This window comes from Anopheles aquasalis, chromosome 3 (assembly GCF_943734665.1).
Source record: "Anopheles aquasalis chromosome 3, idAnoAquaMG_Q_19, whole genome shotgun sequence".
Classification (NCBI taxonomy): Eukaryota; Metazoa; Arthropoda; class Insecta; order Diptera; family Culicidae; genus Anopheles; species Anopheles aquasalis.
The window spans coordinates 29,039,096-29,059,484 of record NC_064878.1 but is presented as its reverse complement, the minus strand read 5'-3'; the positions used below and the strand labels follow the sequence as shown (position 1 = coordinate 29,059,484).

General features: G+C 46.5%; 1 protein-coding gene across 3 annotated transcripts in view; it reads left to right on the top strand.

Annotated features, from left to right (window-relative positions):
- LOC126578545 (neurogenic protein mastermind) overlaps nucleotides 1–20,389 on the top strand; it is a 73,121-nt gene that overhangs the window by 21,098 nt on the left and 31,634 nt on the right. The window contains exon 1 of one of the 3 annotated variants that reach the window (XM_050241226.1): nucleotides 19,534–20,301. The exons of the other annotated variants lie outside the window; for them this stretch is intronic. Within the exon in view, the coding sequence (XP_050097183.1) occupies nucleotides 20,290–20,301 (12 nt within the window). The 5' untranslated portion in view covers nucleotides 19,534–20,289. Of the gene's footprint in view, nucleotides 1–19,533; nucleotides 20,302–20,389 lie in introns of those variants that run through there. 3 annotated transcript variants of the gene reach the window in all.

Genomic DNA, 20,389 nt, shown 5'->3' with positions numbered 1-20,389 from the left:
CGCTCATTTCGCTCCATTTAGCAAAGCCTGCACCAGCAGCAGCAGCAGCAGCAGCAGCGCGACAGTGGGGAGATGAAGGTTCGTTCGAACGAAAAGAGAACGAATACCTCCAGGCTATTGCCGCTGCTATGCTCCGCTGGTGCTGTTGTGTCGTAGTCGTAGACCCCAACAGCCGCCCGCTTCGCATGATCCACACAAATTTGCGCAAACTTCAAACCGCGAACCGAGGGCCGCCACTGTGGGTGATGCAGAATATGGTATCGAGCCATTCCTTCCCCCACTGGCAGTGATAGCAGTTGTAGTAATAGTAGTTGGGTATTAGGCGTCTCGACTCGATTCGGTTTTTGGTCTGTTTTGTTCATTTCCATTCTCTCTTCGGAATGTCGAGTATCTCGTCCTCTTCTTCGTTGGCGGAGTGCCGGCCATAAATGGCACACCATCGAAGCAGAGAGTTTGATGCCCGTTTGCTCTCGTATTTCTACAGTTTTTAACTTTTCGAAATCCTTCGGCACTATAATGTGTACGTGATTCTCTTACCAAATGGGACCGTTTTCTTCCGATTGCTCCAATACGCACCAGTCGCCAATATTGCTTATCTGGTGCTCACTGTGACCGCTGTATGGTTAAGTTGTTCTATCCATTGTTTTTCAACTTGTGCTCTTCTGTGCTGGTTTACAGAAAGTTATTTTTCTGTATTTTTCTAATATTTTCCTTATATCCATTTGAAACGTTGTAACGTGTATTCTATAAATTTTATATCTATAGCAATTTATAGATAACTAGCTTGACCCCGCGTGCGTCGCTACGCGTGGAAGACAGGTGTTATCTGAAATTTTCTCTTTCTTTGAGTTTCTATTTTGTTCATGACGACTATTGTTCATAATTGCAAAGGAATTAACATTAGATTACATTCAAACCTTCAAGTGATATGCTAATTTTCAAGCACCGCAGTACAGTGTAAAGTACACTTTTTCGTGGAGTGATCAATGAATATTTGTGAACCATACTCGGCAAAGACGGTTTTGAGCCAGTTTTTTTTAATTGTATGGTTTGATCAGTGAGGATAATACTAATATTTATTATGCGAGTTGATCCAGAAAGTGGGTGTGAACAAAACATTTCCCGTCCTCATGTCCCGTCCAACTCCTGCTGTACAGAACATATCAAGTCAACACGATCGTTATTGCAGGAGATTAAAAAAAAAACAATAGTGCCACAGCGATTTACTATACAGTAATGTGATGTACAATGTTTTTGGTCATACCATCTTCGGCTAATACATACAAACTTGATGGTTTCCCGACACGGGAACATGCAACATTCAACTGCCCATGTGAGAAACATGGCTTTCTTAAATTATATCCACAAACAGACATAGTTTGCCCTTGGGACTTATTGATGGTCATGGCGAATGCAATTTTGATTGGAAATTGAACACGTTTAAATTCAATTTGGAATTGTGTCGGGATTATTGGAATACGTGGCAATAGAACATTTTCACCTTTGAATTTTCCAGATAATATTGTAGCTTCGATGATATTTTTCATTATTTTTTCCACCACCAATCGGGTCCCGTTACAAAGCCTTGGCGGGTTTAAATTTCTTAACAATATTACCGGTGATCCTATCTTCAGTCTTAGCATGTGTGGTGGTATTCCCGACAAATTCAAAGAATTAAAAAATTCCACCGGATAATTTACAGCTTCATTTACGTTGCAAACGGTGTCTATAGATTTAGAAGAGACCACATTTCCGGGCAATGTCTCTTGTATGGAAAAGTTTAAATCATTAACGTCTACATTTTTGGCTGCTAAAATTACCCTTTCTGCTAGCCATGCATGATTCAAGTAGTTAGTGGTTATCAGCTGAATGGTCTCGTAGCATTAGAACGCGCATATTTACATTTAATGTAAGTTTTTCTACATGTTGCCACAGTGGAGATGATGTTAGACATGCTTCAATTTCACAAATGATGGACGGCACGGATTTGTGACATCTCCGCACGCGCATTTTCTCTGTCTTGTTGTATTTGGTGCGGAGTTCTTATTTCTCTGCGCCTACGTTGAATTGTTGTTTTCCTAGCTCGACGGTCCAAATTGAACCCCTTTCGCCTAGCTGGCATATTAAGGATCAGATCGAACACACCCCAAAACCAAACTTTTCAATAACTCAGTAGTAGCTTGAGATCAACGAAATACGTTTGTACACTGCTGCTTTACTTTTGCTACTGCCTAATTCCCCTTTTTCGTAGCGATTTGCTAAGCGTAGTGTACTTGGATCTCTTTTTAAAAGTAAGTGTAAGTAAGAAAAGTAAGAAGGACAAAACGTGTAAAGTAAGAAGTGTTCGATGAATGTTTAAACCGGCTGTTGCGTCAACTGCTCACCGATGTATGGAGTAGTGTGAGCGTGTTATGGGATGGGATTCAGTAATTGGATTGGGATTAGTAAGAGCACTCATGAGAGACGATCGCTCACGTGGTTCTTTGTGTTGAAGAGAGAATAAAGGTGTATTCGATTAGATAGCAAAGAAATCAGAAATCTCGTCTGTTAATTTGGAATACAGTCCACAACAGAGCTAACACCGGCCTTCTTCGTTCTTCGGGTTCGTTAGCAACGCTTCCGCTGTTCAGCATCCTGACTGCTAATCTCTGCGGTTTAGTCGATTTTAAAAAAATCATAAAAAAATGACTGTTTGAGCTAGGGTTATAAAAATTTGAGAACATTCGTTTTTTTGTATGAAAAATCCATAAAAAATGCCACTGTATAGCTTACAATTAAGTTACGAAAAATAATTTTCTTATTTTTTGAATAACTTAAGTAAAGTGAATGAAATATAGTTTACATCCGATTCTGATACCAACAGAAGATACACTCAAAGTTTGGTGAGAATCGGTTCAGCCGTTTCGGAGGAGTTTGGATACTAACATTGTGAAAAGTGGTTTTTGAATATTTAAAAAAAGATGACTTAAGTAAAGTGAATGTAGGATAGTTTATATCAATTGCCATTACCAAAAGAATATACACACCAAGTTTGGTTAGAATCGGTTCAGCCGTTTCGAAGCAATTGGGACGCAAAGTTTGTGACACGAGATTTTTATATATATAGATAGAAGAAGAAGAAGATAACGAATCCTACAAAACGAAACCAACGGAACGCAGATCTTGCTAATTAAACGAAGGTCATAACGTCGATGGTAGGATACCGTGGCCAAGAAAAAGCCATTTTGGCCTCTATATGAAACCAATAATGGTTTCCGTAATTTGAACTGCCCTCCGTCTCGTCGTTGTTGAAAACTGTAGAATCGCCCCATATTGAAATGCTGGAATATGGAAGTCATCAATATCTGGAGGACCACTCTTCGGGATTCGGGCATATAGCACCCATCTAACGACTATCAGCTCGTTCCAACGAGATCTTTCCTGCGTCACAACCTCCCCGCGCTAGTGGTGTCCATCGAAAGAGAGACTGGCTGACTATTAGCGAGTCACGCTCGTGCCAGTGTATATGGCTTATCGGAAGTGATTACATGATAGAGAGACAGGAGCGAGCGCGCGGGACTGATTCGTAGTAGTACCCTTTGGCACGGCAGGGCGCGCACTCGCTCGCAATACCCTCTGTTGTAGCGGTGAAGCATCTACTACCCGCCGAAACCGTCACACAAAGCACACAGATGGCTTTTAAGCCACTGGCCAGCCCCAGGGGAAGGCGCGTGGTGAGGTGGCAAGACGTTGCGAGACGCTCGAGAGACGGGACGCTCATATATGAAGGAGTTAAGAAAACTTTCCCACGACACGGTTTCATGGTGGCGCTTGGATGGCTGCCTTTATGTCGATCTCTTCGTGGAGCCGCCCATACTGGGGTACACGGCCCCCTCGTCCAGTCCATTGGAGCCGTCGCCGCGCTGTGTATACTCGTGATCTCACACGAGCCAGCCGGTCCAGTGTCCACCATCGTGAAATGCACTGCGTTCAGTTCACTGTCTGGGGTAACTGCTCGCTGCTCTTGGTTTGCCATACAAAACTCATGTTTCGTGCCTTTGGTCAGTTCGCAAAAAAAATAAAATAAAAAATAAAATACAAAACCCCTCCCCACGTTGGTGCAAATCGTGCCGTTAAGATTGTAAAACGTTTTAGTTTTTTTTTAATTTCTCAAGGCAATTGTGAAACCACGTAAACAGTTGGATATCACCGAATGCATTGCCAACGACTTTTGTTGACACTTTTGTTTCCCTCCTATTGTACTACCAAGTAGTTTCTAAAGTTTCTTGTTTTTCCTTCCCCTTTTTTTTCTTTACAGGTGAGTTCGAATTCTTGGCTAAGCCTGTCGATGCTGATGAGCTCGTCTAACCGCGTGTTCTGGGTGGTGGGTGAGTGAAGGAGTTTATTATCTGTTACATTAGCACCTTAACCATGATGCCATCCCGCCCTTGTGGAAGATTTCTAGCAGCGACTGTTTGAATTTCCCCTTCAAGCTATTTAGCTGGTTTGCTGATGGTGGCCTTCAAAGAATTGTAGCAAACCGGTTGAAGGCACTCGCTCGGATCCGATAATTGACAATGTCAAGTCGTAATGTGGATCGAAATTTGGACCAAAACATACATGAGTATTGGATAACTGATTTGTTTCACTGCTTTTAGGGACGTATGCTCATTTGGATTAATGCTGCTGATCACGCAGACCATAGCCATGCGCAATATGGCGGCGATTCTGGTGGCTGTTGAAATCTAAAAGCTTATCTACAGCAGCGCCGTACCAAGTTGCGCTATAGATGTGATGTATACAATACCGAGATGCAACGGATTGCTTCCGTGTAGTCACGTCGGCTTAGAGAGTCACCGTAGTAGCAGCACTCGGCCCGGTCGAACAGCGACAATTTACTTGACACACTGGCAGTTGATGATAAGAGCCATGCTCTAACATGCTTATAGACCGGCAAACTCATACTTAAATCCAGATCTCTCCGCATTCAACTCGAAGCATCTCTCCTCTTCCAGTCGGCGGGAGCGAACAACAGTACGCCAACTGAATTTTAATAGCAGATGAAACCGATTTCGCTTCTTTCCTCCTCATTCCCCCTCCCTCGGGGCGGATGCTTTTTGCCAGCAAGAAATCCACGGCCATCAAGAGGCACCAGATTGTCGGTTTCAATATTTCTTATTCGCATGGACCACCTCTCTCTCTCCCCATCCCTACACCAAAGCGCGCACACTAGCCGGCGCTAGTATGTATGAAGTGAAAGCAGGCAGTTCCAGCGGCAGCGGCGGCGGCTTTTTTCCTTTCTTTAAAACCCAATCGACATGATATCTCCTGGCAGGCGCAGGCGTAGTAGTCTAACGAGCATTGGAAAAGTTCATTAAAAGCAAAATAGTATCGTTCACCCGCGATACGGACCAGCGGTACTGATAATGGCAATGAAGGGCTGGTGTGCTGCTGGTGCTGCTGAGGAAACTGTTGAGTATACGGCAGGTAATCCTGCTGTTAACGTACGGTTATGTGAATAATATTTGATCAGTGTTTCTGCAAACGGCACCCCTATTTCGCGATGGTACTTGCAGCTTGTTCCATTCCGATTTTGGTATTGAATTTCTTCCGTTGAACGTTTTTTTTCACCAATTTACTGATAAAATGGGTCTGCCATCTTCATTATTTCTGACCAGTAAAGCATATATGCTTTGGGTACACTAACTCTACAACGAGCATATGTCTCTCTTTCGAGAGATGCACGGTTAAAGCCCGGTAATATACTAATAGGGCATGGGTGCAGACAAAGCTCCTCAACCTCAGTACAGCATCAGCCAGTAGTCGTCCGGTCACATGGGTCGCCCTTCCAAAATATTCATACAGTGAAGATAAATAATAAATGGAATCAAGTCCCTGGAACCACGACCGGTGTTGGTCGCGATCCGGGTGGATTTTCATTTGATTCGGTCATCCACAAGTTTATCGACGTCAGTAATGCTTGGGTTTGTCCTGTGTAGTGGTGTCTGGTGGGTGCGGGACTAAAAGCGGGAGCAATTTCATTCCAGCATTTATGGAGCGGACGTTGCGCACGGAGCGCAGGTTATAAAGTCGCAACGAGACCGAACGGATTCAGTTCAAACAACCAAACGATGAGGCTTCTGAAACTAGTGCTACTAACGTCTGGTAGTAGTACGGTGTAAAAGTCCTGTGATGGCGGCACTGGCAAAGCTATCGAACGTGTCTAATACTTTGTCTAATGAGTAAGTTGGCATGAGTGGAAGCCATTTGGTTATTACGAAAGGCATTCATTACGTTCGGCATCATCATGAGCATTCATCACGAACGGTAGGCAGGATGTGCGGATTAGTGGCAGTAGGAGGAGGATGGGGGTGGAGACCCCGAGCAGCACCAGGATTTGCGACCAGGAGCGTTAAGCGTACTTGCGTCGAATTCGAACGCCGCGTCCTGCGAACGAGCAACGTTGCTGCTGCTGCTGCTACGAAGTCGTGTCCTCTGTGTCCTTCGACAGTGCGTGGCACGAAGGACTTGTAGTCCTTCCAACATACTACCATGCAAAGCGGAGATAGAGAGAGAGAGAGAGCGATACGCGGAACACGATAGAGAGACGGGGACGGATACCCTTTGGAGAGCGTAAAATCAGATTCGGCGCACAGGCACACATCAGAGCACAACCACCGCATCCTCTGTTATCGGCGGAGCAAGAACGCCTTATGCGTCGATGCCTACCGCGGAGAGAGAGAGAGAGAGAGAGAGAGAGCGTAGATGACCGTAACGGACGTAATACGGGCTGGCTAGCCCTGTGGCGCTGCAAAGCGCCTAGCATAGTGTCTGGTTGTCATGCGGAAAAGGGAAGTAGTATCGGTGGCTCGTCGTCGTTCGTTGGGTGGCTGGCTGGCTGGCTGGCCGGTTGTTGCTGCTGCTGCTTGGATCAAACAGAATGTCCTTGTCGCACGCCGAGGACGGAGTGTGAATTTCGTCGCGTGGCAATTGCCCGCGCCGTCGTGCGCCCCCTTTTTCCCGGTTCTCGTCGTCGTTTTTTATGTCTATCGAACCTGCCACCCTTGCAAGAGAAGAGTGGACAATCTTGCTGGGTGCCCGGGAGTGTGATGATGGTAGTAGTAGCGGTAGGGGTTGATGTCGAAAATTCGAATCATTTACGCAGTAACGCGCGCTAGTCGCATTTATACATTTCATAGGCATGAAAATGGAGGGGTAACAGATAGCACGGGGGTGCGCTGGCGTACAATGGCTAACGAGGGTATATCGATAGCATCATAGCTAAATAGGGCTAACGGAATTGTAAGGATTTAATGTATTTTAACGCTCTGGCATGTTGATGTCGCTCGAATGGGAATAACGGGTCTCAACCATACTTGTCTTGTTGAAGAACTTGTTACCATTTCTTATAGCATCCACCAAAAGACTAGACGTGGATTGAGTTGTATTAAAATAGGTTTGCTTTGAAGTGATGTGATACTGCAGACATTTCTACAACTAAAGATGGCTTTCCAGAGACACCAGCAGCACCATCAGCAGCTTGTAGAGATTAACGACGAGCACCCCGCATCTGTGTGTTTTCCCCGCTATCCTTCTTCATCAGGACAGGCAGGGGGTCATCAAACCTTCCAATCCTCCGCGGTTCTACTGCAGCGGGTGTGATATGGGCAGGCAAGCGGCGGCGGCAACAGCAGCAGCAAGGTGCTCCGTGGCCGCGCTCTGCGATGTGTGATGATGATTACGCCGTTCGTCATTCTTCCAAGAAGATTCCAACACCTCGCGGACCTAAAGTCCGGTGTTAAGCCGGTGGAGTTGGCGATATGGAATGCTCTGCCACTGATGAATCAGTCGGCCGGCCGGCCGAGCACACACAGATACCCGAAGATACCGGATATACCTACTCCTCCGCCTCCGGCACCTTTTGCTCACGATCGCTTCCCCCTGGTATCCCACAGAACTCTCCCTGTTGTCCGCAGGGCTCAGGGGGAGTTCGCGATCTTTGAAGTTCTTCCACCAACAACTCCATCAACCAAGGAACCACCATGAGGTCTTCTCTCTTTTTCTTACCCCTTTTTATTTTTCGCTCTCTTTCTGTCTCTCTCTCTCTCTCTCTCTCTCTTCGCACCTCTCTTTCCCTGTGTTACGGTCCACGGTGGTAGTTGGTTGGCAAGAGATTCGTGTATGTTTGACGTTGAAGATGGACGAGGAGCCATCGCCGCCGGGTTGAATCGCCGAAACAAAACCTGTTGTGGTTGTGCTGTGCTCTGTTGTGTTGTGGGCCACCACCGGGCTGGCGAAGGCGAACGACATCACCTTCGTCCCAGTTCTGATTCCGCAGCGTGTCTTCGTGTTGTTCTGTCAGTCGATTCCATGCGCGCGCCACACACATTTCTGTCCACATGTTTCGATCGGCGCGTCCGCGGGTTATCGGCGGGCAAAGCTTAGCTTCGAGCCACTTTGGCTTCGGACGCAACTTACCTTCGTACAGTTCGTTCGTTCGAAGCGTTGATCTGGGCGTTAGTTCACAGGTTGTTGATCTACGTCCCCGCTCGCGCCTCGCTCGCATGGACGGATGGTTACGGATGGATTGGGGCACTTGCCTTGTAGTTTTAGCTCCCACATCTTCATACGCGCAGGCGTCTCAAGTCAAGTCGGACGCGCGCGCGCGCGCGCACGCTACTCTCGTTCGCTCTCTGCTGCTGCTGCTGCTGCTGCTGGTCGTCGGAGTCCAACTCTGAGGAAAGATATGTGTAACATACGCGCTGAGCTGCTGGGGAGGGTGCCTACGCTTGTTATTACGTTTTTCCATTCTCCACTCGCTGCTGCTGCTGCTGCTGCTGTTGACCGTATAAAGGGAAATTGGTAGTTCACTCGCGTCGACCGACGACCGTGGTGTGGTGGGGCCTCGTCGGGTCTGGCGTTTTGGCTCGGACTCGCACTCACATTAGCATGCACCGGTGGTGGGCCAGTTGTAATCGTCCGCTGCTTACGCTGTGCTTTTGCCATTATGAAGTGCTGGAAATGTGCGTATTTTCTGTTAAATCATCTCATGAAGAATCAAACGTGTTGATCTGCACGGCCAAGGTGTTTGCTCCTGGAACTATTAACTGGGAGGAATTTAATTTTGCGCATATATTGATCTTGGGTTCCAGAATATTTAGTTCAGATTATAAGTGCAAGAAATAAGCAATGGATTCGTTCTTAGAAAAATATTTTCGTGAATACTTTATAGGATTGACAATTTTTTGTACAAAGAAGAGGATTTTGAAAAAAATGCGATTTAGTGTCAATTCAATGTCAATGAAAAAGACATAAACTCAATTCGTTAAATTAGAATTTACAGATAGTAAAGATTTCAAATATATCTGCAACGCTCGAAAGGAGTCTAAATGTACTCTTATACTATACCCGCAGATAAATTCCATACAAAATTTCGGATCGGATTTGCCAGCCGGGATCATATTACAATTGGAGGAGAGAGATTACATAAAGGTGCTCACTAATTGCAACTTTATTACGAAAAACATCTTACTAAAGATTGGTCACAATTTTCGGGCAAGATTTCGGGCCTTATTGTTAACCGATTTCGTCAAGCTACAAATATGTCTTAACAAGAAAGAAAGAGCGGACTGCGTAAGCGCTACGGAGATGGGTATGGGTGAGATTGAAGAAGACGGAACCGAGGCGCAGCAAGACATCCGCCCAGTGGCTTCAATACACACATTCGTTCAGGTTTTCGCCGCCATCGCCACCACCATCATGGGCTTGCGTTCGCCATATAATTTATGACCTTCCCCACCGTGCGCTTGTGCCTCACGGTAGCAGTCGAAAAGGTTTGTTCGCACCGATTTTCACCAACAGTTTTGGACAACTCCAGAGGCGCACAAGTTGTAGGAGTATTGTTTTGTGCTGCGCTCTCAGTGGCGGGCGAGTATATCGCGGGGGGAAGGTTGGTATGATTGAGCGGACGGCATTGGCACGATAATGGCAAGCCACAAACCAACCAGCCAAGCGAACCATCGGCGTCTGTTCACATCGACAGTGAACCACACTGAAACTCCTGCTGGTACGTTTGAAGTAACATATTGGATGCTTTTTTTTTGTTGTTTTGTTTTATCCGGACTCTGTGCGTCGTCCAATCTAGCGAGATCTATGTATGTAAAATCCATCAGCAAATGATGAAAAAAGCCTGGTCATTGTTCAATATCGTTTGTGTGAGGGTATCGCATATAACACAACGGCTTGTAGTACATTTGGCGCGATTACGTCAGCTTCCGAAGACAAAAAAGGACTTTAAGGACAAATCATTGGCGGTGCTGTCAAAGATGTCAACTCATTATCCGGACATACAGAGTTTATGGTTGAGGCGGTTATTAGGTGTGATAGGAAAGAATCTGACTGTTGAATTATCTCCGATGGTTAGCATAATTGTTTAACTAAACTTATCTGTACACCTTAATACGATTCCGGACTGTAGCAAGTTGTAGTAGTAGTAGGATTTTTTTTATTGTAGATTGACAAATGAAAATACATCCGGTTTTAATTAAGATTAGCAATGGGTTCACTATTATTGTTTTCCACATGGAGCGAAGAATACTTGGCGATGCCGATTGGAACTTTTGAATGAGTGCTTATGGGCTTGAGTGTGGGAAAAATTGGAAAAACCCTCGATAAATTGTAGCAAGTTGTAGAACACACAATTTACTCGGTTCTCGATATATGTGGAGCGAATATATCTACCCAAACGATGGCAATGGTTGCCTGGAGATAAACGATGGCCGCAAACTGATACCACTGCTTAATAGCTGTGTTGGCAACCGCGTGAGAGGTGACGAGGCTTCTACTACTGCCCCCTCCCTTCCGCCAGCCGAAGGGCGGCGAGCAGGCGAGCGATCATCATTCGCCGCTCGCTTGCTCGCCCGCAAGCGGTTGCCTGGTTGAGAAACACCGAAAATGTGTTTCTGCTCATGTCGCGCGCGGCATCCGCGTGTCTCACTCCCGGGTGTATGTCCATACGACTGGAAAGAGAAGACCCCAAAGAGCAGAGTAGCAGCAGTGCGTATAGTGGGGGGACGTACCGTGTTTGCTGCTACCGAGGGAGCGTAGTGTGTTTGGCGAGGATTGCGAACTCACCTGCTGCTCACCAAGCAAGCCCGAACCTGCTAAGCGGAGAATCCATGTGAGAGCCCGCATGAAGGGATGGAAATCGTTTACAGAGAGCGAGAGATAGAGTGTGGACATCGTGGATAAATATGCGTGGCGTGCCTGGCAAACGCCACAGTGCACAGTGGTTAGTACCGAACGCAAAAAAAAAGACCGCAAAAAGAGGAAAAAAGCGTAATGCCTATGTTTTGGATTCGTAAATGAACAATTTCCTCCCTTTACGAGCCGAACTCATCTCGAGTTACGGCTCGGACGACGACGACGACGAGTGAACTCCTGAAACGGAACCAACGCCACGGCGTTTCTTTCATGGCTGGTTGGCGCACAGACGACGCCGGACGACAACGAGGACGAACTCGCACCTCTGGTGGAGCAAGGTGGAGTGGAGGACGAGCGCGAGATGATATGGTGTAAACCGAATCGGAATGCAGCCGTAGCAGAGACCCACCCGAAGAAGGGGAATGGTTGCGGATGGAAGAGCGGCACACGGCATACGGTCTGTTGTTCAGCTGTCTCCTCGTCGCCGAACGGAAGGAGTTGAATTTCGTGGTCCAGCCGAACCACGGAAAGGGGATGCAACAGCTGCATCATCAGCCTAGCGTGTTGCCGTTTGATGATGTACAGAAACTGTCTTGATGATCTGTGTACGTTGACGGTGGTGCGTTCGAGAGTCATCTGTGTGGCGGTTTGAGAAGTCAGTTTCAGAGTCATCTGGAGCTGGACATCTATGGTGCACGGTTACGTTATACGCAGTGGCAGAGGCGAATTCATCGATAGTTATGACAGATTGCAAATTGGCCGTGGGTAATGCGTAGCAACATCGATTGGTAATTGGGAGGAATGTGGTTGCGTACTTGAAAGGAACAATGTGTTTCTCTGTTAATAATGATCTACTTAGATTTCTGAATCTGAAAAGATCTCCAGTTAATACTTATGTTAAGCCCACCATTCACGTTCTGTTTATCTGTCATGCCCGGAACTCTTTACACTTTCACGCGTCGCTAGTAACGTTAGGTTCGTACAATCAATCTACTGGTCTCTTCTTAATTTTTTCCTCTTTTCTTCTTGTTTCGGTTCTGAATCTTTGTTTATATTCTCACACCGGCACGAAGAATTTTGGTCGAGCCCGAATACGTGGATTTGTTCGACACTCCAAGACTCTCGTTCAGTTTTGTTACACAACATTCCATGTTCGTTGGATTACATGAACGTGCTACTTTAAATCTTTAGATGAAAAACGAATGTTATCAGAAAAAAGGGGTTAGAACAGTACTGAACTAGCTCATCTCTTTAAACTTTCGTTCTCCCTCTCTCTCTGGAATGCAATCTTCTTTCAATAGAATTATGATTCACGCAACTTCACTCTCCATGATTGTGTGTTTGAGTTCTTCGATCAAAAGCAGCGGAAGACCGTGACCAGTGTGACGTGCGTTGCGAAAGAGCGCATGCCATCCCACTTCTACTGTACTGTGTCCGACGACGGACCGGGAGTGGAGAGATGGCCTTTCACGCACGCACGCCGGGGGTAGCCGCGCCACATACACAATTGGCGTGTTGCTCGTTGCCCATAAACCTTCCTCTCCGATCGCGTGTGTTTGTGTGTGGTTTAAAGGTTTAATTTAATTAAAATGATGTCACCCCTACGCGCTCGGACCGAAATTCAATCAGTCCGTATTGCAGCAGCCTTTTCGCAGAAGCAGCAGCCGTGCGTCGAGAACCAAACATGGTTAGCGGCTCGGGGTTTTTCTGGGTGCGAGATATATTTTTGTGTTCGATTCACCACCGCCACCACCACGCTCAATCGATCGCCTTTTCTTTACTACCGTCCTATTGTGGCCTAGCTTCGCTGTGCATGCTACGGAGATCAGCAAAGCAAGAAGAAAGTGCGCAATCGGTTCCATCGACGGACAGTATTCAGAATGCGATTAATAAGACGGGGTTCTAGGGCAGCATTGATTTCATTACTTTAGACGAATAGGGAATAATTGGTGGCGCTTACTACTTTTCATATAACTAGAGATTGGAGAAAACAATTAATTTATAGTTATTAGAGGCTGCAGTTGTGCACAATGTCAGCTTCATGCAGGTTCTTCTTGTGCACTTATGCACCGGCTCATAAGAGCTGATCGTAACATAAAAAACTTTGCAATTATCGGTCGAGCGGAATTTATAGACATTAATTTTATAGTTATTCAATTTATGGTCGATATTGCGTTTAACATAACTTTTCTACCAGAAGCCGCCGGCCACCGAAGGAATGGTGGCTTATTCATCTGTTTACCTTAGCGAGTGCGAGGCGGTAAACGATAATTTGAATTTTATTTCCATAAGTAATGACCAATAACAGGTTTAGCCAGAGTTTAATGTAGCTTTCGGGCGCGCACAAGAGGAAGCTTTTGCAGCACATGGTTCGGCCGCGAGAAGTTGGTTTGTACCAGAGTACGTTCGATATGCTGTCCTGTCGCTGGTACCTTTTCTATCCACATGGAAGTTGTTTTGTGTAGCGGCTTTGCTCTGAAACGATGATAAACACATTTTCGCTTGCTCAAGTTACAGGTTCTAGCTGTAAATATGCTCTATTGTTAAACAGAATCATCCGGGAAGATGGCCTATAGCGCACTGTTTGTGTGTTCTACATAGTTGTGCTTTTTAAGGTCTACGAGATACTAACCGGCTAATGGTTATATCGTAAATATACTACGCACACTTGTTATTATTATTAATGCTCTGCAATGTTGCGCCGATGTAGGAGTGTTTTCATGTACTCGGCGAGTGAATGCGACATCTATTGCTTGTGCTCGTGCCGGTTTATATATTGCGCTTGAAGGACTTACATGCACTACCGTTTCCTGAGGAATGATGGCAAAAAGGATAACTACAGAAAGGAGGGAGTTATGTCCCTTAACAATCCAAATGTCTGTTTGATTACTACCATTCGTTTGTAAAATATAAGAGTGAAACCTTCAAACACAAGCATAAGTAAAGGTGTGAGATTTGATCATCTTCAGCGCCTTATCCTGTTATAGAATTCTTGTTGATCGAACGCAATAATTCGCAATAGGAAAAGACATTACTGGCAAAAGCTAGATGTCATTAGCAGAAAGTCATTAACTTTATAACTTTATTCTAATGAACATTAGTGGAATTCTGGCCGGATTCTAGTTTGTGTCTAGTCGTAGGAAATAAAATTGTAAATTCAACATATTTTTACTACTTCACTTTTTACTTTTATCGGCTAGAATACCCCGGCACCCATTCATTATCGGCATTAGAATTATCAATGAATGTACGATAAGATGTACGACAGGAATACGACTCATCCGTACGGTTGGTCACTTCCTAGAAGGCACAAGCAAGATTTTAATGTTTTCAACGTCGAACAAAAGCTCCCGCACTCCGTCTCGGTAACAAGCTTTTTTGGAATTACCATTTTCCCCCCGACAGAAAACCGTCCAAACCGGGGGGGGGGACCGATGAACGACGAGGCAACGCATTCTGACAGTGATAAATGATTTGCCCACTATAGGAGGAAGCCACATAGGAGCACTCCTCGGCCACTCTCGGCCGCGCGGGCGACCAGAAACGAACAGCAGCAGTGTATTCGGGGCTGTAGGAGCAGTGATTATGATTCTGATCAGATTTCCTCTCGCAACCAATGTTGTTGTCGTCATCGTCGCCGTCGTCTTCGTCGCCGCATGTGTGTTTCTCGGTTGTGTAGGGGAAAGAATGGAACGTTCGTTCGTGTTGTTTGCTGGTGGAGAAGAGTCATGTTGCGCCATGGCTTCGGAACCGCCGAGAGGTGCCGAGAGGATCTCTCATCATGCCAATCGGGCAAAACAAATAGAGAATCGAGAGCAAAGGAGCAGAGGAAAAGAGAGAAAGCGCGCGAGGTGTGGGAATGGAAGTGAGTGAGAATGAAACAGCAAAAAGGGGTGGTGCACCTTCGTGCCGGAGGGCCGGTCAGGGTTATGAGTAGGTGGTAAAGTGCGATCGGACACTTTACAGATAGAACCGATGAGATGAGATCTTACTAATCGGTTCGTGGAACCGAATGAACCGTCGGGTGCGCGCACACTGGCGGTAAATTCATTCTGAGTGTACGCAACGACAACGACGGTTCGGTGTACGGGTTCGATCGTAGTAAAAAAGGGGGGAACAAACGGGGTGGAATGGTGACTTTTGACTGTAACCTGCACGTTAGCACGTCCGAAACAGGCGACGCTAAAATTGGAACGCAGCATTCAGAAGCGAAGCGTGTTCTGGAACAAAAGAGATGAACCTGGTAAAAGCAGCTTGTTTGAGTGCGCCACCGATCGAAGTGAGTCTATCCACCGGAGTTTTCCAATGATCTTCACTCAGTTTTCGGTTTAATACCATTCAACGGTGGTGACAGACTGCCCGATGGTCTTTTGCGGGTTGATAGTAGTTAGTAGAGCGTCTGTTGCTTCATTCATGATTATAAGTAAACGTTTGTTTAGTATCACTAAACGCATACTATTTGTTGGAATGACAAACATTTAAATTGATTCTTTAATTTTTAATATACCTACTATCATAAACACGCACTCGACTCACTACTGTCATTATCAGCATTACTTCTTTAATCATACTCACCAAGAGCTGATTTACCGTTGGTACTGATGATGTTGCTATAGGGCACAGGGGGCGGCATTGCTGTGACGGTGATTAATGCAACATTCACTCAAACTTTGCTTCGGCAGAGTAGCACTAGCGGTACTCAGAGCGAGTGCCGATTGTTTCCGAATTACTGGCCACTAAGCTGCCCTGTGTCTGTTGGAGAAGAGGACTGTTTGGCGAACGACCGGGACCGGGAGGTGGAATGGCCATTGATGATGAGATGAGATGCGCTGGTGGTGATGGTGGGTGGCCAGATGGGGGAACCGATGCGAACCGATTCGAACGGTGGTGGAGGAGTAGTCAGCATTATCACTGACACTCTTTCTCCTTTGCCTAGTAAACGAGACTCTCTCTCCCTCTTTCTCTCTCTCTCTCTCTCTCTCTCTCTCTCTCTCTCTCTCTCTCTCTCTTTCTATCTCTCTCTGGCTGCTCGTTGCTCTAACGCGATCTTAAGCACACGATAATGGTTGCAGATTCATCGTCGTTTGAGGGGTTAGAGAGCGAACGAACGAACGAACGAACGAACGAACGTGCGCTCGCGTCCGTGTCCGTGTCCGTGTCCGTCCGTCTGTGTTTTGGCTTTCCGTGACTCGGTTCAAGCTCGGTTCGGCTTCTCCGGCCGAAGTGAGCATTCAATTGAGTGCGACGATGGAAGCGTTTAAAACGCTCTACGCGCTTCCCGACTCATTGTTGCATCCGGAAGCTGCCGTGTGGCTTGTGCGGGGGATTGTGTGCCTGGAAGTGGTCGGGTACTATTATACCGATGGTTGGGACTCGCTGCTGGTTGGTTGGTTGGTTGGTTGGATTGGTAGTAGTTCATCATACGCCGCGTACCGTGTCGGACCGTTCGGTCTCTCTCGCTTTCGCCGTGTGTCGTATCATCTTCCCAGCGTGTGAAGGCGATCTTGTCTAAAATCGCAGAAATGTCCTAAGAGCCGGTGTCCTCATATCGTGTGGTGATAAATCTGAGAGTGATAACTGAAGGTTTTTACTTGTGTGTGACTGTTTGTGATCGACATTGGTGTGATTCCAAGGGCCCATGATATCGAGACGCTATCGCGATTTCGTGTTTATCATTTCCATAATTTAAAATGCATTCCATTTGCCGATTCGTTTTGCACCGATTGGAACCTTAATGGTTCACCGCGTTCATTGCGTTTGAATGAAGCGTGCTAGCCGCGGGGTTATTACTGTGTGATGATGTGTCCTAGTACCGAGTGCCGAATGTCCTTGATTATCGTTGACCTCAAAACGCAAAGAATTTTAAGTCGATCGCCAAATGAGGTCGAATTGGATCATTTTATGGATCATACAACCGATGGCCTAGTATCCACTGTCCTTGTTCACCATCTCTCTCTCTCTCTGTGATCTATTGTTCCTCACAGTGTTTTTAGCGCGTACTAACCGCCTGTGTTTTGTCCGTGTCACGTACAATATCAACTCATTAGTCCCGAACCGAAGCAGAGTTCACTGGCGACGTTATAATCCGCTCCTTGTTGCTAACCGGAGCTTATGTTTACCTTCGTTGAACATGATTTTAGATTGAAAGCTTCCAATCCGGAGCTCCAGTGTGCCAGGAAGGGGAGGAATATGTGGTCCCCCTGTGAGAGACGTAAAGAGAAGATACTTCTCGTGGGCCACCACCAGATTGAACACGTCCGGCGCGACACACCGAAACCGAAGGTCTGACGGTACCGCTTTCGAGTAGCGTTCCGATCCTCCATATAGCCTCATTGGAAGTTGTCGACCTCGCACCGTGCTCGAGCTCTGATAAAGTGGCACTTTTTTGTCTGTCTCAACTGCTGAACATCACTTTCATCATCATGAGGGTATTGGATCGGTTTTTTTTTTCTTAATACATTCCCGGACGATGACGATGGGTGGTTTCCATCTTTCAGTTATGCCCCAAACCATTCGTGATAACATTGTACAGCCAGAGAAGGCATTACATACTATATTGGACCAGAATCGATCGATCGTACGGATCGGTAATGGTTTTAACGCGATTAGCAACCCCCCCCTCTGCAGCGCTTTGACATGAAGAACGGTGAACAATGTTTGATTTGTTACTCTAACGAACATTAAACCGAGCACGACCAGCTACTAAAAAGGCCGACATGCCACAACAGAGCGCGGTGAAAGAAGCTGTCCAAACAGCAGATGTCCGCCAGAGCAGACACCGGGACTCTCGTGCTCGATGATGGCCATCGTCGTCGTGGTTTGGTGTCGGGTAATAATCACTTCGAGGCACAGCGAGACCGAGCGACCTACTGCTAGACGGAATTCAAACGATCCGAGGGGGAAATGCACGCCTAAATCAACCAGTTATTGCCATCTCCTCCATCTCTTCGCGTTTCCACCGCTCCACTAGGGAGCAGCGCCCCCCCCCCAATGTCCGATGTGCGCCGGCCGCCGTTTGCTTTCTCCGGTGGCAAGAAGCACCAGCACCACGGCCACGGTACTGTGATTGTTATTATGCTGCTGTGTCTGTGCTTTTCCTCTATAGAGCGAAGCGCGCGTAACGCATTCCTCATGTTTTCGGTGTGTATCTGGCGAGAGCGCGCAGTGTGAACGCAGGCTCGTGAACGCACGCAGGCGCACGCTCAAGAAGCAGTGCTTGGCGGTACGTGAAGAGGAAACGGAAGAAAAACTGTACAACTAGCGAACGATCGGCAGCCCGACCGGGGAATAATACTGCAAATATAAAATATACTAGCGTCACTTTCTGGCTGCTAGTGTACAGCGGTGGTTGGTGGGGTCAGTAACGCACGCACGCCTCGGTAACGTAGAAAAGGGGAAATAATATGTTTTGAGTCATACCGTACACCGAGAAAGATCGGTTTTTGAAGACGAAAGGCGAAAGTATGGACTTGATCGCGAACCGTAAAGTAAAAATAGTAAAGAGAGACAGAGAGAGAGAGAGAAAAAGAGAGAAAGAGAGAGAGGAAGAGAGAGAAGGAAACAAATATTCCGTAGCGTCTGTCGGTTTGACACAGTATTTACTACGGGCCGACCAGGCCTGTGGCCAGTGCTCGTGATTGTGCTTGGTTGGATGGCGTCGAACGCTGTATGATTCAGTGGTTACCAGAGTGGCGCACAATCATACCCTTTTGTGCGTTCTATTAATGGTTCGGTCACTTTGGAGAACTTTGATAAATGAAACATGAGGGGCAGGGAAGCTGTACTTCTCTATGTTTGTTTTAGTTTGATCTCGAGCTTGATGACAACCATTTCATTTTGTTCTAATTTCCCTTTAAAATTGAATACTGAAGACAAAATTTGAAAATAATCAAAGTTTAGAAGAACTTAAAATAAATTGTTCCAACAAAACTTCCACTTTTCCTCAATATATTGCTCAGATGTTCTAAATCAGTTTCGATAGTTGGTGCAAGGGAAATTAGCTCTCATACATCATCCAGCAAAACACGGTAAAAAACTGTGCAATACACTAGGCAATGGAATGTATTTTTTTCAAAACTTTCTTCTCAAAATCGTTCATTCTTTCGCTCATACCATGATCCGTCTGGTGCTGTGTAAAAAGAATAAAAGAATCGATTTCATCATCGATGAAGAACGGCGCACGAGAACTCCAGCACGAGTGATCACCACCCTGCCACCGGCAGTAGCCGCCGTAGAATGTAAACCATAAAACTAAGCTGACGATAACCAGTGATCAGAAGAGTGTGTGATCCGGAGTGGAATCCGGTGCGTCGAGAGTTTTCCGCCCCGTGAAGAGGTGGAGCGGTGGTGGAATGTGTGGTGTGCGTCCTATCGCGTCCGGCACGACCCCGAAGCCCCAACGAAGCAACAAATGAAGCATTGAACTAGCCAGTAGTCAGTCCCCGCACCGTGCTAGTGAACATCGGACCTCTCACCCCCCCCAATTGGTGTACAGTCACTGCTGCTGGTGCGCCGAGTGGAGAAAAAAGAAGGAGGAAAACAACATTATGTTGATTTGTTACAATTTTTATTCTATAAATACTAATCTTCGTTCCGGCCTTACGCGATACTAGTGCGCGCGCCTTCCCGTTAGTGGTGTCTGGGGTGGTGGTGGATCAGTCGCCCCGTTTTGTGGTGTATCGGTATACTTCGGAACGCCAGAGACCGCCAGACGAGTGCCAGGCGAAGTGAAAGTGAACCAGGCAGCAGCAGCAGTAGCAGCAGCGAAGGAGCAAATTTAAAAACGCGCGCCTTGCGGTGGGGCCGAGAATAGGAACACACCTCAGCAGGGGGTGTGTAAGACAGCAGCGGCATCATCGAAATCGGGGAAACGATCGTGCTGCGGATCGAAGAAAAATAGCTCCACCATCATCGCCAGTATCGAGAGCAGCATCAGCGTGTATCAACGCTCACGGTTAGCTCTTTTCTGCGCCGAAGATAGCTCCAGGAGTCGTCGTCCAGGGAAGATCCATTCCCACTCGCTAGCTGCTAGAGTAGTACGCCGAGGCGGCGAATCCCGGAAACATTGGCCTTCCAGTGAACGAAATCGCATAACGAACATCATTATTCATGAACGTTTGGGTAATTATGGTTCTTCAATTGTTGGCTGTTTTGTTGTCGCATAACACACATAATCCAGCAAGGTTTTGTCGATCGCGTGCGAATGGAT